This window comes from Meles meles, chromosome 9 (genome assembly GCF_922984935.1).
Source record: "Meles meles chromosome 9, mMelMel3.1 paternal haplotype, whole genome shotgun sequence".
Classification (NCBI taxonomy): Eukaryota; Metazoa; Chordata; class Mammalia; order Carnivora; family Mustelidae; genus Meles; species Meles meles.
In genome coordinates, this window is record NC_060074.1 from 29,698,664 (window position 1) to 29,719,921 (window position 21,258).

Here is a 21,258-nt window from a genome sequence, read left to right on the forward strand (position 1 = left end):
CTCCACAACTGGCTTTCCCCAGGCAGGGACCCGCTGTCCACTAGCCTGCCCCACAGCAAGGACCAGGCTAAGTTATGACTCAACCACAAGTATGGGAATGACAGAAAGTAGGGAACACGTGGTGAAAACTTGTAAAAACTACTCCTAAGGCCCACAGACTGAGCCCCTCCCCGGGTTCCCTCACCTCAAGGCCAGTGGCCAGTCTCAGAGGCCTGCCTCTCCCAGGTGGAGCAGTCTAAGTCTGCCCCACCCAGGGTCCAGGCCCCAAACTTGTCAGGACCTAGACGGGAAAAAGCCAGGGACCTCCTCCTTCCTTCTCTCCAGACACCTTCAGAAATGCCCTTCATGGGACAAACAGCTTTCCATTGTCAAGCAGAGTGAGGTGGCTCCCTCGTGACTCTCTCTTCCATTCCAGGATAATTCCCTAGCTTCATCTTCAACAGCCAGAGGGCCTGTATTGTACTTTTCTCAAAGCAGGGAACCAGCAAGGAAGTTCCTTGAAGAGGAACTTCAAGCCTCTGTCTTGAAAGAAAGAATCTGCTGGAAGTTTGTAAAATGGCTGTTTTGCCCACTCTTGGTCTTTGAGATGTCAAACATTGGATCTGAGCCTCAGCAGAGCACAGGTGAGGTGTAGGGGGGCCTTTGGTCTGCTCCCAGGTCCATTTGCTTCCTGTGCCAGGTGGCTGGCAGTAACCCCTTGTTGTTTATGTGAGGGGATAGCCTTGGCAAGGTTAAGTGTTCCTAATTCCCAAGTTGCGCCGGGCCCAAGGCTCTTGTTGCCTAATTTCTGTGTCCACCACCTTTGTCCAAGGATGCATCCTGACATGCACGTGAGGAGGACATGGGACCCTACAAGGAAGAGGGTTGGGAGAGGGGGAGAAAGTGCCCCTGCCCCCAGGTGGATGGATGCCTGTTGTGATGTCTCACAGGCCTGGTGTACAGGAGTCTAGTTAGTTTTGCTTGTGGTGTGCCAGGCACTCGGCCTGCATGAGGTTCATTATCCTGGGCCTGAAGGGCACAAAGAGATGGAGTCTGGAAGCAGAGACGACACAAAAGTGTAGGAGTCGGGGTTGCAGCTGCACGCACGACACACTAACTTTATTCACATTGATACAAAAGTAGATTTTTCTAGAAATGTTCTCTTGTGCCAGAGGGCGAGAGTGGAGTGGCACGTGGCAGGAGGGCAGGGGAGGCAGGGAGGGCAGGGGCCAGAGCATGGGCCACAGAGGCAGGGCAGCAGGCAGCGGGGGCTGAGCAAGCAAGGAGGGGGGGCCCTCCACCGGGTTCGGTCCATACAGACATCCTGGGAGCTCTCAGAAGAACGGGAGCTGGGGAGCTGGGGAACTCGGGCAGGAGAAGGCTCTGGGTGGAGGACTCTCCTCTGCTCCTGGCTGACTGCCAGCCCCCTCCCCCCCGGCCCCTGCCTCCAATGGGACTTCCTGGGGGCTCTGACAGGTGAGAGGCCGGGTAGGTTTGCCCCTTCCCACATCCTCTGCTTTACAACTGGCCATGCCCAAGAGGGACCCAGGCGGTGGGGTTGGGGGAAAGGAGGGGGTACACAGAGAGATGCTCACACAGGCAAAGAGGGAGCAGAGGCTGGTCTGCCCACTGAGGGGCCCCAGAGGTCTCACTGGGGCAGGGCCTTGAGGATGGCGTTCACCTCCTCTGCCACAGCCGTCAGAGCAAATTCAAACTGGTCCTGGTGAGGGCAGGGGGAGGTTGGTCATGGAGAGGACTGACCTCTGCTCTTGCCCTCTGGGGGGGGGGGGCAGGGAGGGGAGCTTTTGGGCAGGGGAGCGGGGGAGGTCACTTGGGTGAGGGGGAGTTCTCCCGGGGCAGGTGGGGGCAGGTGGGGGAGGCAGGCTGTTGCCAGTCTCCCGGGGCGAGGCTGGCAGCTCGGATCAGTGCGGGGAGGAACAGTCACCTTCGATCGGACAAGGCCAGGCCGTTGGTCACGGACGTGCTCCAGGGTGGCAGCGATGTCGATCTCCTTTACTCCTGGAGATTGGAGAGGGCACAGGGTTTGCCCAGAGGACAGGACCCAGAAAGCCTGGAGCGCCCTGGGCTGGGAGGCTTGGAGGACTGGGCAGAGCCCAGGGGTGTGATAACTGGTCCCTCCAGGAGCTCCCAGGAGCCTGGGTGCTGGAATGGCTCATCGGGAGCAGGGCTGCGCACGCTGTGGGGAAAGTCCTCACCTTTTGCCATGCGGTTCAGTACCATGTCAATAAGGATGTAAGTGCCAGTCCTCCCCGCACCATCGCTGAAACAGGAGAGGATGACAGGCTCGGCTCAGGACCCAGCAGAAAGGGGGAGGGGCAGAGGAGACAGGGAGGCTCCTTGGGATGCGGAAGACACTGGCGGGTCCAGTAGGCATGGTTGAGGAGGCATCATTCAGAGCCCCGGGGGCCCCTGGGAATTGGGCCTTGAGTGGGGGACCTGTGAGCCATGGGGTGTCACTTGGGTAGTGGGCCAGCCTAAAAGGAGAGCCCTGGCTCAGTCTTAAGGTGAAATTAGCTGGGGCAGGGGTGGGATAAGAGCAGCCCTTTCCAGCCTCTGGGCAGGCTTTTGTTCAGCAATCTTTTGGTGTAAATGGTCAGAGGGCAAATATTCTCAACTTTGTGTGCAACATACAGAGAGTCTCTGTCACATGTTTTGTTTTTTTTTTTTTTACTTTTCTTCAACCATTTAAAAATGTGAACACCATTCTTAGCTCATGGGCCATTAAAAAAAAAAAAACCAAACAGATGGTATGTTGAACTTGGCCCATGGGCTGCTGTTGGCCAACATCAAGAGGCCAGGCAGGCAGCATGCATGGGAGATGTGCCCAGGGAGGAGGACCAGAGAGAGGGGTGGCAATCAGGAATGCCCCACCTCAGGACCCTCTGGCCTGGGCTGTCCTGTCCCCTGTGACCCCACCCCCAGCCCCGCCCCCAGCCCATCCGCACGCACCTGCAGTGCACAATGATGGGGCAGGAGCGGCCCCGGTAGCACTTGTTCACTTTCCTGCAACAAGAAGTGGGTGTGAAGGGGGGCACCAGCACACACCTGGGGGCCGCTTTTTCTTCTTGTTCTCCCCACGTGCCCAGGGCAGAGGAGGGAAGAGAGCTGGAGAAATGAGTCAGGGCAGGAGGCAAAGAACCAGGATGATGTGGGTGGCCCTGGGCTTGCCTTGTCACTTAATGAGCTTGATGCCCCCGTGACGCACCTAGGAACAACAGACTTGGCCTCTTTGAGCCTTAGTTTTCTTGTCTGTAAAATGAGGGTATAATAATAGTAACCCTCTTCTTAGGGTTCTCACCATGATTGCATGAGATAATCCATGTAAAGAATTAAGTGTGAGGTTTGACATACAGTAGGTGCTCAATAAATGGTAGTACTATTAATGATACTACATAATATTAATAGCCACCTCTGCTAAAAGTCCAGGGAGAATAGGCTTTCTGGTGACTTCAAGGGTGTCAATCTTGTCACATTCCTGCTCTGCCCCTCTGCCCTCCTTTACAACTGCCCAGGCTATTCCCCTCCCCACTCAGGCTCCTGGTGGTCCTCACTAGCAATGAGGTCAGGCACAAAATTCTTTTGACAAAGGGAGGACAACCTTCTGCTCTGAATGTTATACAGCTGTCTGTCTCCCTGAATCGACCTCATCCCAGCACAGGTGTTCTGTGGTTCGGTCATATTTAGACTTGGGGTCCACTTAGACCTCAGACTCTTTTCTGTTACACTGACAGCTGCCCTCTCAGCAGGGAGCAGAGGATTTCTCCCTTCCTCAGTGGCCTAGTCTAACCTGCCCTTGTCCCTATGACTTTCCTCCTTTGAGAATTACCTGCAGGATCCTGATACCCCCAGTGGGCCAGCACCAGGGAGGACCACCTGAAGAGTTATTAGATTGTTTCAGGGGAAGCTTGGAATTTAATGATCTACCATTGAGACTCCCCCAGACTTGCAAGGGCCAGGTGACTCGGAATGATTTTACAGGTGTCCACATGGTTTTCTAGCAAGTTGGCTCATGTGTTAGAGAGCTGGGGTTGAACAGAAGTATCTGCAGTAGCTTCTGATCATTTAATAATAATGACAGTGAATCGTATCTAGAATTCATTGAGCCTTTCCTATGCGCCAGGCACTTAAACGAGATTTTACAGACTTTATCCCACTGACTCTTGTAACAACCCCTGAAGTATGGGTCATCATCCTCATTTCACAGGTAAGAAAAACAGAAATCAAGCAACTTGTTCAGAGTCGCTTTTTAGCACTGAAAAAAATGAGTTTGCCTTCCCTCTGTGTAGACCTCCAACAAAACCATATTTATTAAGCAGCAGTTAATTTGTTCTGGGTGTCCGCTGCCAACTGAGTTTACACCATTCTGGCCTAAAGCAAAGAAACGTAATCTTTTAGCTTACCTGTGCAGTCTTAAAAATGGTCCATGCACTAATTCTATAAGGATTTTTTTAAACATGGAAAGCAAGAAATAACTCTATGACCCCTGGCATTGTTTTTGAGGACCCTGGGCCTCAGGCTCCAGGGACCCAGTAAGAAACCATCATCCTGAGTCTCAGACACTATCCTCAGCTGGGGCGCCTGGCTGGCTCAATGGGGAAAGCATGCAATCTCCGGGTCCTGAGTTCGAGCCCTAGGTTGGGTGTAGAGATCACTTAAATAAACTTGAAGAGAAAGAAAGAAAGAAAGAGAAAAGAAAAGAAAAGAAAAGAAAAGAAAAGAAAAGAAAAGAAAGAAACTATCCCCAGCTTCTCCCCCCAGCTCTGCTCCTCTGCTCTCTGTCCAGCACCTGGAGACCTCAGGCCAGCCTGGCAAGAGGCAGAGAAGCAGGAGGAGGCTTCAATGTGGGCGAGGGGGAAGACTGGGGATGCAGGAGGACTGGCCTGGTGGGTGTTTTGTTGTCAGAACAGGGAAAGAAAGGCTCCTAGTTAGCTTCCTGTCCCAGCTGCCACCTGCTCTCCTGAGTCCCCAGGAATCCTGAGATCCTCCCAACTGTCTTGGATAGTGTTTGTCTCCTCAGAGTCCCCCCACCCACCAGCTCTCCCAGCAGCCTTAGGGGACCCCAGGGCCCACAAGTCCTGATTAGATTGTCCTGTCCATGCAGCGGCCACGCCTTCCAACGATCACTTTTGTGACTATGCAACTGGAGAGAGAACACTAGCTGCAGATCACAAAAATGACACTGGCAGCCGTGAGAGGGAGAGAGAGACAGAGGAGAGGGAAGGACAGGGTGGGGAGACAGAGGGAGGGAGAGACAGAGAGAGGGCAGGGAGGTAGAGAAAGCAGGGAGAGAGGGGACAGAACGGTGGAGAGATGCAGGGCAGGAAAAATGGATAGAAAACAGACTCAGAGACAGTGGGAGGGACAAAGAGGTGAGGGGAGAGAGAGGGAAAGGAAGGAAAGAAGGTCGGGGGAGAAATAACAGAGGCAAAGAAACAGCGAGGGATAAAGGACAGATGGGCAGGAGGAAGTGGGAGATGGGGGGACAGCAGACACAGAATATGCTGGAGATCGCAAAGAGCTGCACTGGAGGCGACGAACAGGAGAGATGGGAGCCGGGACCCAGGAAAGGGAGAGCAGGCGAGAAGGGAGCATGAACTCAGGTGAGCCCTTCTTGGGGGCGGGGGTAATGGAGGAGCCAGATACGGGGAGGCAGGGAGAGAAAAGGGGCGAGGGGGACTCAGCAGGCAGAAGAGCGGAGCGAGAGCAGCGCGGGAGCGGGAGCGCAGGGGTGGAGGGATGCGCGCAGCCAGCCAGAGCATCCGTCCGGGCTTGCGGGGTCTGGAAGGGGGCGGCTGGAGGTCAGAGGCGGAGGCTCCAGGTCAGCCTGGAGGGCCCGCCTCACAAGACCGGAGCCCCCAGGAAGAGTGGTCTTGGGGTGGGGGGCGCGGTGGGGACGCCCAGCTCCCCGGTCCCCCGCTCGCGTGCCGCTCTCTCCCCGCGCTCCCTCCCTCACCTGCGGAAGTCCAGCAGGGGCCGGGTGGACGCCGGAGTGCCCTCTGCCGGCCAGCTGAGGAAGTGGAACTGCGTGAGCGTGCGCGTCTCCTGGGTCTGCACGTTCTTCAGGTAGAAGCTGCGCACCAGGAAGTCCTCGCACCAGATGTGCTCGGACACCAGGTTCACCTGCCAAGGAGTGGGCCGGGTGTGAGGACGGCAGCGCCTCTCCAGATCCTCCCAGCCTCCCAGGCCGGCTCAAACTCTCCATCCTCCGGGAAGCTTACCCAACCGCCCGCTGCTACTGCCCTAGTTCTCCCCAGGATCCCCAGTTGTCTGCGTCACTTATTGGCTGCTCAGGACAAAGAGTGGCTTTTCCACCCGGACACAGCCTCTGGGGCGTCTTGAGGCCAGAGTTCCTCTTTCCTCTTCCTCACAGAGTCTAGCACAGTGTCTGTGCTACACACACCGTCAACCTGGATGAGATTCTGTATTTTTATTCATTTTTTTCTTTAACCATGAGCAACACCAATTTAAAAAAAAAAAGCTTTAAAAAAAAAGACTGCTGGGTGCTCATCGGATGATGAAAAATTACTATTCGATGCTCCCTTGGTGAGGAGAAGCTTCTGTTGTCTCTTAGTGTCTCCTGCTTTACAGGGGGTCACCTTCCATGTAGCAGGAATCTGTTCCTCTTTCCTCGGCTCTGCCTCTCCCCAGTACCCTCCCCCAATACCTATCTTCTCATCTTCTCTCCTAATGAAAAAGGTTGTTTCTATTCTATTTGTAACTGGTGGTTATTTCTTTCCTGGCTTTGGAAACTCAGCACCCAGTGAGGCTCGATTAACGTGGGTCTTAATGTTGGTCTTTGGTTTTACTTCTCTTCCCTGTCTCATATACTCTCGGCTCCCAGCTTCTTACCTCACTTTTGGTTGTTTTATAGTTTTATTTCTGCACCTGTCATCATAGGTCCCTACAGATGCTTCCTCGCCCCAGCTGGACACACACGTGAACGTATAGTACATGCACATGTGTGTGCACGTGCGTATATGCATATACAATTCACACGTGTATGAATGGTTCACCATCCACTGTCTCCATTCCCTCGTCCCCCCACCGTGGGGTCTTGCTGACCTCATATACGTGGTAGAGGGAGGACCCCTCGTCTGGCCAGTAGCGGTCACACTGCTTAACACCATCCTCCACCAGCGGGGTCAGCATGACAATGACGGTGCAGCCACTCTCCCACACCATCTAGGGACAGAGATTCCACTCTAACCTCTCCGGCTCCCCTCAAAGAAGGGAGAAGCCCTCCTTCCAAGAACTCACCTGCCAGAAGTCTGCGATGGTATGGGACAGCGGGCCCTGGGTGGCTATGTAGGCTGGCATCCGAGGGTCGTGCTCAATCTGGGGCAGGGGAGACACGTCATGAGCCAGAATGGAAAATGCTGCTATAGAGAGGCTTGGTCAACGGGAGCAGGTCAGGATCTGGGAGAGCTTGAAAAATTCCCATTTCCAAGCCAGGATATCAGGCCCCATAATTCCAGGGCATCAAGTGGCGTGGACAGTGACCATGAGGAAATGGAGTTTCCAGGCAGGATAAAACCGGGGTGGAGGAGGGGGCTGGAGCTAGGGCCACTTACAATGGGGCTGGCATTGATGTAATCACTCCGAGAAGGGCTGCTCTCCACCTTCAGCTTGATGCGCGCGTGATCATCTGCACAGACCCCACATCCCACCTCAGGGGCCCCTCCAGTTACTGGGGTCCTGGTACCCCCGCCACTTGGCCGGAGCCAGGAGCCTGGCCCTTCCCCCAAGCCCTCCAGAGCTCCCTGCAGAGAGAGGGCTGGGCCAGGCTGACCAGCAGGACTCACTCACAGGGCAGAAAGTCAGGGTGGCGGTTCTTTTTGACGTTGCCCTCCCCCTGGGCCGCGGCACAGGTGTTGGGCTCCGCCTGGTAGGCACACAGGGCCTGCCACTCCTTGGCCAGGCGGTCCCGGTTCCGCAGGTGGTCCTCCATGTACGCCTGCGGGGATAGTGCAGCCTGCCTTGGCCCACACCCCTGGGCCAGCCTCTTCCAGCATCCCGGCCCTTCACCCGCCCCGGGCCCCGGGCCCGTCCTGACCAGAATCATGTGTCCCGTGGAGATGTCCATGTTGGCCTGGGCGGGCTCCTCGCACCAGGACGGTGTGCTGCTGTGGGAGCTGGGGCTGGCCTGGGCCGCGTCACTAAACTGGGAGGACACGCTGCTCACCCGAGAAGGCTCCGGCGGACCCTCTGCCCGGCTGAACAGGGACTTCGTGGCCATGTGCTGGCGGCACAAGTCCTGCAGAAGAAAGATCGGGCAGGGCCCCAGGGCCCCCAAAGCCCTTTCAGCAGCGTCCTGGGTTCCATTCCAGGCTCCTCCCTGACTGATTCTGTAGGAATCCCATCTCCTCGGGGAGAGAGGGGGAGGCTCTGCTGCCAGGGCCCTCATTCTTTTCCAGGCTGTTCTGTTTGTGCGGTGCCTCCGACAAGCTCAGAGATGAGAATGGGATCCCGGAAGCGTGGCCCCAGGAAGAACCTTAGGAAGCATCTGCTCCCCATTCCCACCCATTCAAGATGTTCCCACAACACCGCAGCTTGGGTTTCTGTAGCCCCAGCTGGGCTACTCCCAGGGATGGGTGCTCAACCTCCATCCAACACCCCACCCTCACCCTGTGTGAGACCCAGACTCCCAAGCCCCTTCCACTCCCTCTCATCCACAAGCTTTTGGGCCACACACCTGGTACTCGAAGGTGGTGTCACCATGGGCCCCCTCGGGCCCCAGGGCTGCCAGGCGCTCCTTGTCCCGCTGCCGTGCATGCTGCCGCACACACAAGGCCACTGCCAGAGCCACCAGCAGCCCGGCCACGCCTGCCAGGGCCACCAGAGTGAGCAGCACTGAGCGCATGGGGGATGTGCTGCGGGCTGGTCGGGGAAGGACGGCAGCTGCCTCCTCCCTCTGTGGGAGCAAGGCTAGAATCAAGGAGGGCAGTGGCAGGGGGTATTTAGGAGCTGTTCCTCAACCCCTGCCCCCCACCCCGGGGCCGCAATCCCTGCTAGGGTACTTCCAAGGGCAAAGCTGTGAGGGTAAGGGCACGGTGGCTCAGGCAGAAGGGCTCATTTAGATCCAAGACCCTCCTTCTCAAGCCCCATCGGACAACTGAACCACACAGGGCTGCCTGAAACTTAGTGGATGACCCCCACCAGGAGTTTTTGCATTTAAAAAATGAATGTAGAGAAGTTTGGAGAGTCCCAAGGAACGGCATAGTAGAATGTGAGGCAACAGTGTTGCAGAATAGAAATACATATTGAGTTTAATGTCCTTACTGCATTAGGTTTTCCCTTGGAATTTAGAAACTTTGCTCCAGAAGGCTATGGACACCTCAGGTGGTGTTTCCAAGCTGGAGGCTTTCCTATGGAAGGGTCGTGCCCTTGAGGAGGAGGGGGAGGAGGAGGAAGGGGAAGGAGAGGGAGGAGGGAGCTAAGGGGTGGAGGAGCAGCGGCCACTGGGGCCATCTGCTGGCCAGAAAAATAACTGCAAGGGGAGGCTGCTTTGGTAAAGCTGGTGGGCCCACCAAGTACAAGAGGTTTCAGCTCTGGTTTTCCTGCCAAGTTTGCCCCCATCTCTTGTGGGCAATGGCAGCCCTCTGGGTTTCAGCTGACTCTTCAGTTAGCTCATACCTGTCCCACTCCTGTCTGCAAGATCTGGAGCCCTGTCTGTGCTTCCAGTTCCGACTTCACCAGCCCTGCAGGGAAGATGTGGGTCAGACTCTCTCCAGCTCCAGGTGGTGTCCATAGGGCCCGTGTGTGTTGGGAATATTTCAAGGGGGGCATCAGCCACAGGCCTGGGTATGTCCTACTAACGCTGGGGCTGGGACCGAGCAGTATTTACCAGCTTGATGGGTCACATCGGCCAAAGACAGGTTCTGTTCATTGTGTCGGATGCGGAAGGTGAGGGCCGGTCCCACCACACTGCCAAACAGGAGCTACATTACTGCCTCACCCATCACAGACCCCAGACTGTAACAGAGAGGCCAGCTCTGGCCCTCTCCCCACGAGAGGATGAAGCTGAGGCCGAACAGAGATGCCTTACAGGAATATTGGAGAGGAATGCTGGATGAGGCCAACATCCAGTGTGTGTGTGTGTGTGTGTGTGTGTGTGTGTGTGTGTGTGTCTGTGTGTGACCATGGGGGCCCCATGGCTACCAGGCGCTCCTCGTTCTGCTGCCACATGCACAGCTGGGACCCCACCGTGGCCACTTACCCGAGACTTTGTCTTCCCTTCCTTCCCCAAGCCCCTCCAGCCACCTCTCCCCTCAAGGCACCTTCTAGATCCTTTTTCTGCCCCAGCTAGATACCAGCCCCACCTGATGTTGATGAAGCTGCCTGAAGACACGTGCACATGTTCAGCGAGGATCTCCAGCAGCTTCACTCCTGCAGCCAGACTCAGGGGCCTAAAGGTGGGGAGAAGGGAGAGGAAGGCAAGTAGGGATCCTCTTGGCCACTTTCATGAAACAAGCTACCTCCAGGGGTGCAGAGAAGCCCACCCCCTGTCCACTTCACATCTGGATTTCTGCTTCTTGCCAGGAGGGCCTGCCCGTATAACATCCCCACCTCTGGGGAACGGGAGGTGGGGCTGGAAGGCTTCCCCAGGCTGAAACCCTTACTTCTGGTCAGTGACAATGTAGCCATACTCCTCTACTGATGGCTGAGCTGACGGCTGCCTCGCTGCTGGGGACTGGCTGTGGCCCAGGGGACTTTTCTTCTCCAGCAGGACGGCTGTGGCAAGTTGGGTAGCAGCTTTGGGGGACTCGGAGGATCCAGAGCTCAGCACCTGCTGGGCTTTACTGGAAGTGGGGCTGGCAGTGGGGTATTCAGGCAGGGAGGGTGTGGGCGGTGGAGGTTCTGCTGTGTTTTCACCCTGCACCTGCTCCTCCGTTGTCTGTTTAGAAGAGAAGATAGAGATGTGGTCTCTGGATACTACAGAGGATGGGGGGATGGGAGTCTGAGGTCCCTAAAGAGGACCTTGGGACTTGTTTCTTTCTAACCCCCAGGGCCCAAGGCAGCACTGGGCACATAGAGGTTACCCAGAAAAGTGAGTCAGCTGGATGGATGAATGAATGAATGAATGAATGAAGGAAGGAAGGATTAAATGAGTGCAACACGGTCAGTAATGATCCACAGGATGGAGCTGGAGTAGGGAGAACCTCTGGAGTGAGGGGAGGTGGTCAGGAGAGACGAAGGCAGGCAATGATTTTTAGACTTCTGTTTAGCCACAGAAATCTCAGAAGTCACACATGTGGAAAAGATAGACTGCTTCGGGCTACAGGGAGGGTCAGGAGCCTGCGTGCAACTCCCCTCTTCACCTAGGGATCCTCAGAGCAGGATCTGAAATGACTTTAGTGAAAAAAAGCAGCCAATTGAGAATTCCAGCTTCTAGACTCAGGTCTGCGGTCAGCTTGAGGTGAGAGCTTAAGGGAAGGACGTGTGGTCTCTGGGCCAACGAGGAGGGTTGGAAGACACAGGTCTGGGTCCCAGGGTTGAGGTTTAGACTCTGACGGGGGGGTTGCTGCTAGGAGCACTGAGGGTCAGGGAGGTGCCCAAACTCACTTTCTTGATGTCGGCTCCAACATTTACAACCCCTCCTGTAGAGATAGGAAAAACAAGACTCTGGGCGAAGGGCCAAGGTGAAGGTCCCCACAACACAGGTAGGAGAAAGAGCCAGCAGCCCTGAGCCTGTTGCACCTGCTGTGGCCTCTTTGCCCTCAGTCAGTGACACAGTTCTGTCTTTGGTCTCATCCTAAGCATGGTCTCGTGCCCTTTTGCTTCTACCTTATGATTGTTTTCTCAGCTCTTTCTGGAGTTATTGGCCACACTTCTCAAAGCTATTCATTGTTCAGTCCTCCCCCTACTCATCAATTACTGGCTTCACTTGGCATTGGCCACTTCCTTCCTTCGAGGCTGTTATCAACCACTCACCTTCCCTGGAGCCTTCTCATCGCTGCTCATACCCCCTGGTGGCTTCTTCCATTGCTCCCATCCTCCAGTTCTTTCCCACTCTAACTCAGCTCACCACCCCAGTCCCTTGCTTCCTGCCCTTGGCAGGCAATGACCCTGTGCTCCTGTCTCAAAGGAACTCTCTTCTCTGCCCCTGACCTTGCCCTCTAAGCTGCTCCATGTGGTCTTGAGATGTGGGGCAAGAGGCCATCATGGAGCTGGCGATTGCTAGTCTCTGTGCCTGGACACTCACCCAGGTTTCGTCCTGCGCCCTTGGGCAGCAGCTGCAACAGGGTTGAGAAGGTGGAGAGCTGCTCAGGGGTCAGCTGACGCAGCTCCACCCCATAGCCCGCCAGCACAGCTGCCAGTCTCTGGAGAGTCACGTCTGCTGGGAGCCAGACACAGAGCTTATGGCAAGATGGTGGCAGTGAGGTGGCGGTGGCAAGATGAACTCGTAGGAGGCATTTGGTGGGGGGAAGGTACTAGCACACTTAAGAGTTTCTTCTTAAACCCTAGGAGACGGATGCCCTCCACCTTCCAGCCCTCATCCGCACTTGGGGGGAAAGGCCTTCTTAGGGCCAAGACCAAATTCAGGCCCACCATGGACATCTTGACTCTCCAGCTGAAGAAGAGTTATGCCATCTCCATGCCCCACAGTATCCCCACTGCCTACCTAGTGCCCGGCATAGATCAGGTTGTCAGTAGGGTTGTTAGTCACATATATAATGACTTTAAGGACAAATTAACAAATGTGTGGGTCGTTGGGAAGGAGCCCCCGAATGCAGCCCCCACAGGAAGGGAACGGATGCTGAGAAGTCTGTTACCTGGCTGCTCTGCTGGAGAAGAAGGTTTCTCCCTGTGACCTTCCAGCCCTTCCTCCTCGTAACCCTCTGAGGAGTCCTTTGCCCGGCTGCTGCCCCCTTGCTCTGGCAGCCTTGGTGCCCTCGCCCTGCTGGGCACCGGCAGCTCCTGGGCCAGGTAGAGAAGCCCTGAGTCCTGGAAGAGTTGACCAGGAGAAGGCCCTGGAGAGTCCCCATAGGAGTGGTCAGAGTGAGCCCCAAAGATGTCCTTGGAGGCAGTTCTGCTGAAGAGGGTAGACGGTTCGGCCTTGGGCAGGGGGCCGACACTGACCATCCCTGGCGAGCCCTCTGAGCCCCGGGAGCCATCGCGGGAGCCAAACTGTGGGGGAATCAGAGATCCAGGTAAAAGCACATATCAGGGCTTGGGGACAGATATTGGGGTGGGGCCAGTGTTTAAGGCTCACCTGATGGAACAGGTAGGGCTGCAGCAGGGCGGGTTCATAACTCAGAGCAGGGTGCGGGGCCTGCGGGGGCAGTAGCAGGTGCTCCAAAAGAGGGGGCAGCAGCTCAGCCTGCAGGGGGGAGAGTGGAGAGCCCACCCCAGCGCCACCCCCACCCCCTGGAGGCTGAGGAAGTCGGTGCTGGGCTGCAGGGGTAGAGCCAGTAGGGATGCCCTGCAAGAGCTGCTCCCCGGCAGGACCAGGTCTCCTGGGCACCAAGCCAGATCTGGGGAAGAAAGCAAAGTGTATGTGTGTGTGTTGGTTGTGTGGAGCAAGGGCATACAGAGCCTACAGGAGGCAGAGAGGGTGGGACCAGACAGGCTCAGCGGTTTAGAGTAAACTTTAGAGTAAACGTGACCTCTTACAAAATGAGCTAGCCTCCGGGGAAGAGAGAGTAGCATAGGGAAGGGCCAGAGGGCCAAGCCTGGGAACAGGTCATTGCCTCCCCGGTAAGCATGCACAGGTCCCTGAAACACAGCAGGGGAGGTTAGGGTTATGTGAGACGAGGAATGGAGGAAGGAATGGGTGCAGGGAAAGGCAGCCACATGCCTCTATAGATAAACTGGGGCTGCAGTTTGCCCCATTCTTCCTGTATTCATGTCCCCACACCTGGCTCTCCAAGCGTGCATTCAAACACTCAGTTCAAACATTCAGTACTGTTCTCCCCTACTCTGTCCTCCTACTGTACTCTGCCTTTTTCATCCTGCTATCATCTTTGGAGCCCCATGGCCCTCGTTGACTTTCCTCTGCTTGCAGGGTCTGAACAATGCCTTCAGAGGCCCCAACTGCAGAAAGACGATGGTCTCTCCACATACACTTCTACATAGTAATAAAATGGAACATTAAACATTTTCCGTATGACAAAATTCTCATTTGTCCCCTATTGACTCCTTTGATGTTTCTTTTAGATTATGAAAATGTCCAAGTTTTTCAAAACTTTTTCCCCCACCATTTTGCTGGATCCCTGGGGGTGAGCTCAGCTCATACTGAGCACATGAACATGTCAGATGACCACTCCTGAACCTCTTTAAACCCATGCCTGAGGCTCCTGACCTTGGTGCCCACTTCCCTCCCTCTTCCCTCTGTCCATCAGGACAAGACCACAGACCCACCAGCCTTGCCACACCAGAGCTGTTGAAAAAGAATGCCTACCTGTCCCTTGGACGGGGCTCTGGGGGGTGAAGCCTGGGTATGCGTTCCATCTCCTGGGAGATCACATACTGGGTCAGGTCATCATGCCAGGACAATCCTGTCAGGGGACAGGATAGGGTGAGGTTGGCTCAGGACAGTCTGAGAGCCCAGTAACAGGGACCAGTGGAAACAAAAACCGCACTCCCTACCCTGTAGTGCATTGAGATTGGCAGAGCAGAGGGGCAGTGGAGGTGGTCCAGAGACCTGGTGGGTGATCTGAGCTGTCCCCTTCCCACACTCAGGTACAGATTTTGGAGTCAGACTGCCACCAGTGAGACTATGTTTGAATCTTCTGCCGTTTACTCCGTGTGCAACTTTGGGCAAATTGCTGAACCTGTCTGAACCTCAATTCTCTCATCTGTAAAATGGGGGTTTATACCTCCTAAGATTGTGACAATTGACCCAATGTAACATGGTAAGAATAGTACCTGTCACATAGTGAACTTTAAAGAGCTGTTATCATCACAATCATCATCATCACCATCACCATCATCATCATCATCATCATTACTTCTTTTTGTTGATCTTGAACCTTACTTTTCTTTGTAAAGTGGGAATGATTACATACTTCGTGGGGCTATTGTGAAGTTCAAGTGCGATCAGAGAAATGAAAGTGCTTACAAAGTTCTAAAGCACTATACACATTTTAAACATTCACCACCTCCACCATCAGTCATCTTATGACTCCTTCCTTTCATGAAACAACTCTCAGGAAAAATTAGTTACCTATTCTAAAGACATAATCTCCCACTCTCCACCCCCATTCCTTCTTTCCTGCTTCTGAGTTAACAGTCTGTACCGCTCCTAATTCATATCCTAAGATTGACTAGCATCCATACCTGCCTTGTTGCCTCTGGACATTACAGAACTCATCCTACCCAAGGCCAATTCCTCCACCTGAGCACTGGATTTCACCCCTTACTACCTGCTCAAGAACATCTCTGCAATTTCTCCCTATTTCCTACATGATCATTTTCCTCTGTTCTCTACTGAATTATTCCCTTTAGCATACAAACATGATGGAATTCTTTTCATCTTAAAAAGTTACTGCATGACCCCACATTCCTCTCCAGTGATCACACCATTTCTTTCCTTTTCTTTGCAGCAAGACTCCTTGAAGTTATCTCTACTGGCTGTATCCAGTTCCCTTCCCCTCCTTCCCTCTTCACCTACTCTATTCAGGATTTTATTCCCAACTATTCTACCAAAACGATTTTCACCCAAATCACCAGTGACTTCTGCTTATCTAAAGCCAGTGGCCAATTTGCCAATCTCATCTTACTTCACTCACCATCATTATTTGACACTGTTGATCACCCCTTCCTCTGCAATACACTTCCACTTGGCTTCTAGGACACCAAACATTCTTGTTTTTCCTCCTACCTCTGTGGCTCCCCCTTCTCAGTCTCCCTTGTTGGTTCCTCTCCTTGTCCTGGTCCTCTTAATGTTATAATTCTCTAGACTTCTTCGTATACACTAAAACATTTGGTTATCTCATCTACCTCATGGGTTTAACTGCCATTAATATGCCAAAGAATTCCCAATTCCTATCTCTACTCCAGAATCCTCCATCTCTCTTTCATTTTTTTTTTTTAATTTATTTGACAGAGAGAAATCACAACTAGGCAGAGAGGCAGGCAGAGAGTGAGGAGGAAGCAGGCCCCATGTGCAGCAGAGAGCCCGATGCGGGGCTCGATCCCAGGACCCTGAGATCATGACCTGAGCCGAAGGCAGAGGCTTTAACCCACTGAGCCACCCAGGCGCCCCTCCATCTCTCTTTCAAATTCCAATCTCATACTTTCAACTTCCCACTCTACTTGAATGAACATCTTAAATTCAGTGTATTCCAAACTGAACACCCCCTTCCCCAGGTTGGTCCTTTTGCATAGTTAATGACATCTTCATTAATCCAGTTATCCAGGCAATAAAACCCGGTGTCATCCTTGACACTTCCCTTTCTTTCACAGCACTGTCCAATATTTCATGAAGTTACACTTACTACTTTTAAAATATATACAGAATTCTGTCATTCCTTTCTACCTCCCTGCAACCACCTGACCCATATCATGTTCATCTCTTACATGAGTTATTGTGGTAGCTTTTAACAATCTCCCCGCTTCTACCCTTGACTTAGTTCTTTATATCATTGACAGGAACAAGCATGATTATGCACCTCTTTGCTCAAAATCTTGTCATAGGTTCTTCTTTTACTCAGAGTAAAGACAACATCCATCCATACATTCTAAGCCCCTGCGATGATCTGCATCCCTTCCCCCAACACCCATCTGACTACATCTTCCACTTTTCCTCTCTATCACTCCTCTACAGCCAGACCATAGAGATGTTCTCCATGGTGTTCCTCAAACTCATGCTCCTGCTTTAGTACAGGTTTTGTTCTAGCTCTTTGATCAGGTTGAAACATTGCCCCCAGATAAACTTCTGGAAAACACTTCCACTTTTGATGTCTTTGTTCAAATTTCATAGTCTCAATAAGGTCTACCTTGACCACTAAATTTGATACTGAAGCTTTCTACCCCACCATATCTGCCCCTTTATCATGCTGTAATATTTGTTTTTTTCCATGACATTTATCACTTTATAACATACTATATATTATCTAATTTATATATTGTATTCCCCTTATGCCCCAAAATGAAAGCCCCAGTAGACAGAGATCTTTGTCTATTTTATTCCCTGATACATCCCAAGCACCTAAAACTAAGCTTGCCATGTAGTAAATACTCAATAAATAGTTGTCAAATGAGTGAATTTGATGAGTGTGGGGGGGGGGGTGTCTCCTGGCTGAGGACTCCAGAATTCATGGTTCTGAGCACTCAGACAGTTCCAGGGAGAGGGTTAGTTCTAAGGAGATGGATGCTGGCCTCTTCCAGGGGCTCCTTCTGTGGAGGCCCCCTCTAGACTCCTCCAAAGAGCCCAAGTGTGAACAGTACCTCTCTCTGGCTCTACCCCCACTCCTGTCTTTCCCCCTTCTCCAGCAAGGTCTGGGAAGGTAAGGTTCTAGAAGTAGGTGTGTGATAAGAATGGTTCATAAAGAGAAATTCTTGAGTCAGGTGGCCCCTCACTTCCCCACTCTTATCTAACAAAGCCCCCGTGTCTTTCCTTCAGTGCAACTAGACCTCACCTTGGGACATGAGCTGTCGAAGCACACTTTGTAAGCGCTGAAGAACTGGGGAGGTGACTTGCAAAAGGGGCCGGGCCTGCCCCACTCCCACCTGGCACTGTCCAAACAAGCCATCTAAGAGCACAAAAGTGGTGTCAGCAGGAGGCTTGGACAAGAGGTTTTCCAAAGTCCAGGTTGCAAATGGGCATCACTCTCTCCATCTCCTCTCTTGGCTTCAGAGAACTCTGCTCCTTCAGGCCACTCCCTCTTTTCCCCAAGACTGGTACTCCTTCCCCCTTCCAGGCCTGCCACACACTTCTTTCTTACTGTGTCCCCTGTCTTTGTGTCCGGGCCTCACTCACCCTGAATACAGACTTCAAGGTGAGAGCAGAGTCTGCGGTCAAACAGACAGCCTGTAGAGGGAAAAGGGAGCAGAGGCTCAGACACCCCCCCACCCCCAGAATGGTCAGAGGATGGACATGCTGGGGAAGGGGGAAACAGATGGGGTCCATTCTTTCATCCTAAGAAAGGCTTTCAGCTGGGGGAGGGGTGGGGGGAAGGAGGGAAGAAGCCTAGAATTCTGAAGAGAACGAAGCACAGGATCTGAGAGTCTTGGATCCTTTCCGTGAAAGCCTCAGTTCGCTTAACTGAGTGATGGGGAGAAGGCTTGCAGGTGTAGGGGGTAGTGGAGGATCATATACTCCCACTCTCAGAATTACTATAGGGGGAATTTGGGGCCAAATTCTGAGGAAAACGGGACTTTCCTCCCCAAATCTCCAAAAGCATTTTAACTACGATGAGCTAGGGCTCAAAAAGATGGAAACCCTAACACACCTTCCTTCCATGTGGGAAAGGGGTACGGCTGAGGTGTCTCTAAAGCAAGGCTCCCCACACTGTCCCTACAGTCAGCGGCCCCTGAGCCGCCAGCGCTGTCCGCGGTGCTGAACTCTGAATCGGGCACCGCCGAGGGCTACTTAGCCTGGAAGCAGTTATGGGGGAGGGAAGGTTGCTAGGGTCAGGAGTCTCCACAAGACCTGACCCCTCCGCCGTTCCAGACTTCATTTACCACCCTACCAACCCACAGAGCCACAGGAAGTACCTTGCATTGACCTCCAACCCAGGTGGGAAAGGAGGGCGTCAGATGATGAGGCTGCGCCCCTTCCCCCACGCGCCCCACCACCCCACCCTCCCCCCGGCCCATGAGTCAGCGCTGACTGTCTCTGTCCGCTCAGATGTGAGTCAGCACAGGCCTGGCTGTGGGGAGGGGGACAGGAAAGGACCCTTCTCTCTTCACCCTCTTTTGCCGCCTCCCGAGCCTTCCTCCTCTTACTGGGGATCTGATAGCAGTAATCTGCCTTTCAAAGCTTAAAGAGAAACCCTGGCCCCTCCTTCGGCCTGATCTTCTCCTGGGAACTGGGACCCCCCATGCTCGTGTCCCCAACTCCTCCTGCTTGGACATCAGGGCTCTCTCTTCCTACCCCTCCCTCCCACCCCCAATCCCTCAGCGCGTCACCACTTCTTTGGCGCCTCAGCGCGACTTCTCCCGTGGCCATGTAGCCAGTCTCTAAGCCCTTCTGTCCATATGCACCCCCATTCTTCCTCCCAAACCCGCAATCTTGCCCTGAGCCTGCTTCTCTTAGGTCCCGCCCCCGTATTCCCAGCCCCACCTCCAGGCCTACGCCCCTTTCCTCTCAGACGCCCTCTCATCTTCCTCACCTCCCAGTGTTAGCCCCTACTCTACTCCAGACACATATTCTACCTGAGCTTGCTACCTTCATGACACCCCTCCCCACCCCCCACCGAGTTTTGCTCCCAGCACCACACTCCATCCCCCACCCCACCCCCCTCATTTCCTCCTGACCGTGGGCACTAATGGCGCTGCAGCCTCCCGGGCGGCTGCTCAGCAGCAGGAGGCAGAGGAGCACCCGGAGACCCCCGGATCCCCCGGGACCCCCAGGCCGCCGCGGGCGCCGCATCTTTCCGGGCTCCGCGCGCTAGCTCCCCTGCCACGACCGCAGCGACGCTGGCCGGAGCCAGCCACAGGGGCCGAGGCGGGGCCTGCCACTCCCCACCCACCTACGAGGCGGGGTCTATACGCCCCTCTCTCGGCAGCTCGGCCAACCCTGGGCTGGTGGTGACGGCATCTCCACCCCCGGGTCCTACGTTTATTTGCGTCATACGTGGCGTAAGAGCTCTGGCTTACGGAGGTGCCTACCCGCAGCTGTTCTCCACCAAATAGTAGGCGCTTCGCTAGAATTCCCACTTGGCCCCACCCCCTTTTGACATATGCTTCTCCCCAAGGACTACCACCTCTAACACCCAATCCCAAGGTTGGAGAAAAGGGCTACAGTTGGGTGGGGGCCAGGAAATAAATGTGAGCTGGCTGGTGTAAGCCCTAGGATGAGCTTAAAAGTGAGCAGAATAGGTACTGTTACGCATCTCAGTTGATGGTACCAGTATCATCCTTAACAGCCGGGATGGTTTTGCGTGTGTGGCTGGATTCCAGTTCTAGCAATGCCACCTACTAGGCGTATAACTTCGGGCAAGTTGCTTAATCTCTCTGCGCCCAAATTCCGAATCTGTAAAATAGATGTGCTAATAATTCCTACCTCACAAGGTGGTTGTGAGGATTCCACGAGTCAAACTCAACTGGCTCACTTAAACAATGACTGCGCTGGCGCGTACTAAACACATGACACAGATTCGCTTTCGTTATTAGCCTTGACTCTCTTTTCTTTTAACCTCTCCCACCTCAAGCCTATCAACATCTTATGGTTTCTACCAGCAAAATGGATCTCCCATCTGTCTATTTCTTCTTTCCTCCTTATTCTCTGCTTTATCTAAACCACTGTGCTCTTTCATCACAAACAGTACTGTAATCATCTAACAGTCTTTTGCTTTTACTCTTCTCACCCAATAAGCTAGGGAGTGAGCTTTCTGAAGCTCAAATTTGATCATTTTATTCTCTTACTTTTCATTAAAAAAATTCCAAAATACAAGAAAAGATAGGGTGCATAGTAAATACTCATATACTCATCATCTAGACTTAACAGTTACTGCTATTTTGTGAAATCTGCTTCTTTTAAAAAGTCAATTATAGACATCATATTTCCATTATAAGTGTTTCAATATGCATCTCCAAGAAGTAAAGCTATTTTCCTGCATAATCCAAATGCTGTTATGACAGCTAACAAAATTTACAATAACTCTCTAATATCATTTAATGCTCAGTTCATATTCAAATTCTCAAATTGTTTCCAAAAATGTCTTTTTGCATCTGTTTTGTCCAGAATAGGAGTAAAAAAAAATAGGAGTCAAAGACCACCATTGCATGTGGTTATGTTTCTTAATTCTTTTTAAATTAACATAGACCCCCCCCCATTTTGGACACTGTCTTGTTGAATAGACCAGGTTAGTTTTTCTTTCTTTTTTTTTTTTTAAGATTTTATTTATTGGGGCCCCTGGGTGGCTCAGTGGGTTAAAGCCTCTGCCTTCGGCTCGGGTCATGATCTCAGGGTCCTGGGATCGAGCCCCGCATCGGGCTCTCTGCTCCGCAGGGAGCCTGCTTCCTCCTCTCTCTCTCTGCCTGCCTCTCTGCCTGCTTGTGATTTCTCTCTGTCAAATAAATAAAATATTTTTTAGAGCCCGATGCGGGGCTCGATCCCAGGACCCTGAGATCATGACCCGAGCCGAAGGC

General features: G+C 53.3%; 1 protein-coding gene across 3 annotated transcripts; it reads right to left on the reverse strand.

The window, feature by feature from the left end:
• Positions 1-1,070: 1,070 nt before the first annotated feature.
• Positions 1,071-19,638, reverse strand: PTPRN (protein tyrosine phosphatase receptor type N). 3 transcript variants are annotated; one of them, XM_046018950.1, is made up of 23 exons: positions 19,423-19,638; positions 17,924-17,974; positions 17,583-17,696; positions 14,402-14,498; positions 13,214-13,475; positions 12,774-13,128; positions 12,203-12,337; positions 11,563-11,597; positions 10,620-10,894; positions 10,320-10,406; positions 9,845-9,924; positions 9,634-9,698; positions 8,693-8,911; positions 8,054-8,254; positions 7,807-7,954; positions 7,572-7,645; positions 7,258-7,335; positions 7,063-7,182; positions 5,954-6,120; positions 2,950-3,003; positions 2,196-2,260; positions 1,925-1,998; positions 1,071-1,699 (listed from the first exon to the last, which is right to left on the reverse strand). In XM_046018950.1, exons 1-23 carry the CDS (start codon positions 19,535-19,537, stop codon positions 1,628-1,630), a joined length of 2,943 nt encoding a protein of 980 aa, XP_045874906.1. In that variant the 5' UTR covers positions 19,538-19,638; the 3' UTR covers positions 1,071-1,627. The 3 variants fall into 3 exon arrangements, with proteins under 3 accessions (XP_045874906.1, XP_045874907.1, XP_045874908.1); XM_046018951.1 differs by having other exon boundaries at positions 12,203-12,334; positions 19,423-19,637; XM_046018952.1 differs by lacking the exons at positions 17,583-17,696; positions 17,924-17,974.
• Between the last annotated feature and the right edge of the window lie 1,620 nt (positions 19,639-21,258).

Bases quoted from the DNA above. Each gene is read 5' to 3' on its own strand.
- PTPRN (XM_046018950.1), bottom strand. From the start codon at position 19,537: ATGCGGCGCCCGCGGCGGCCTGGGGGTCCCGGGGGATCCGGGGGTCTC. The intron at 10,407-10,619 runs GTAAGGGTTTCA...CCCCACCTTTAG, and splicing joins TACATTGTCACTGACCAGAA to GCCCCTGAGTCTGGCTGCAG. The intron at 8,255-8,692 runs GTGTGTGGCCCA...TTTCTTCTGCAG, and splicing joins ACACCACCTTCGAGTACCAG to GACTTGTGCCGCCAGCACAT.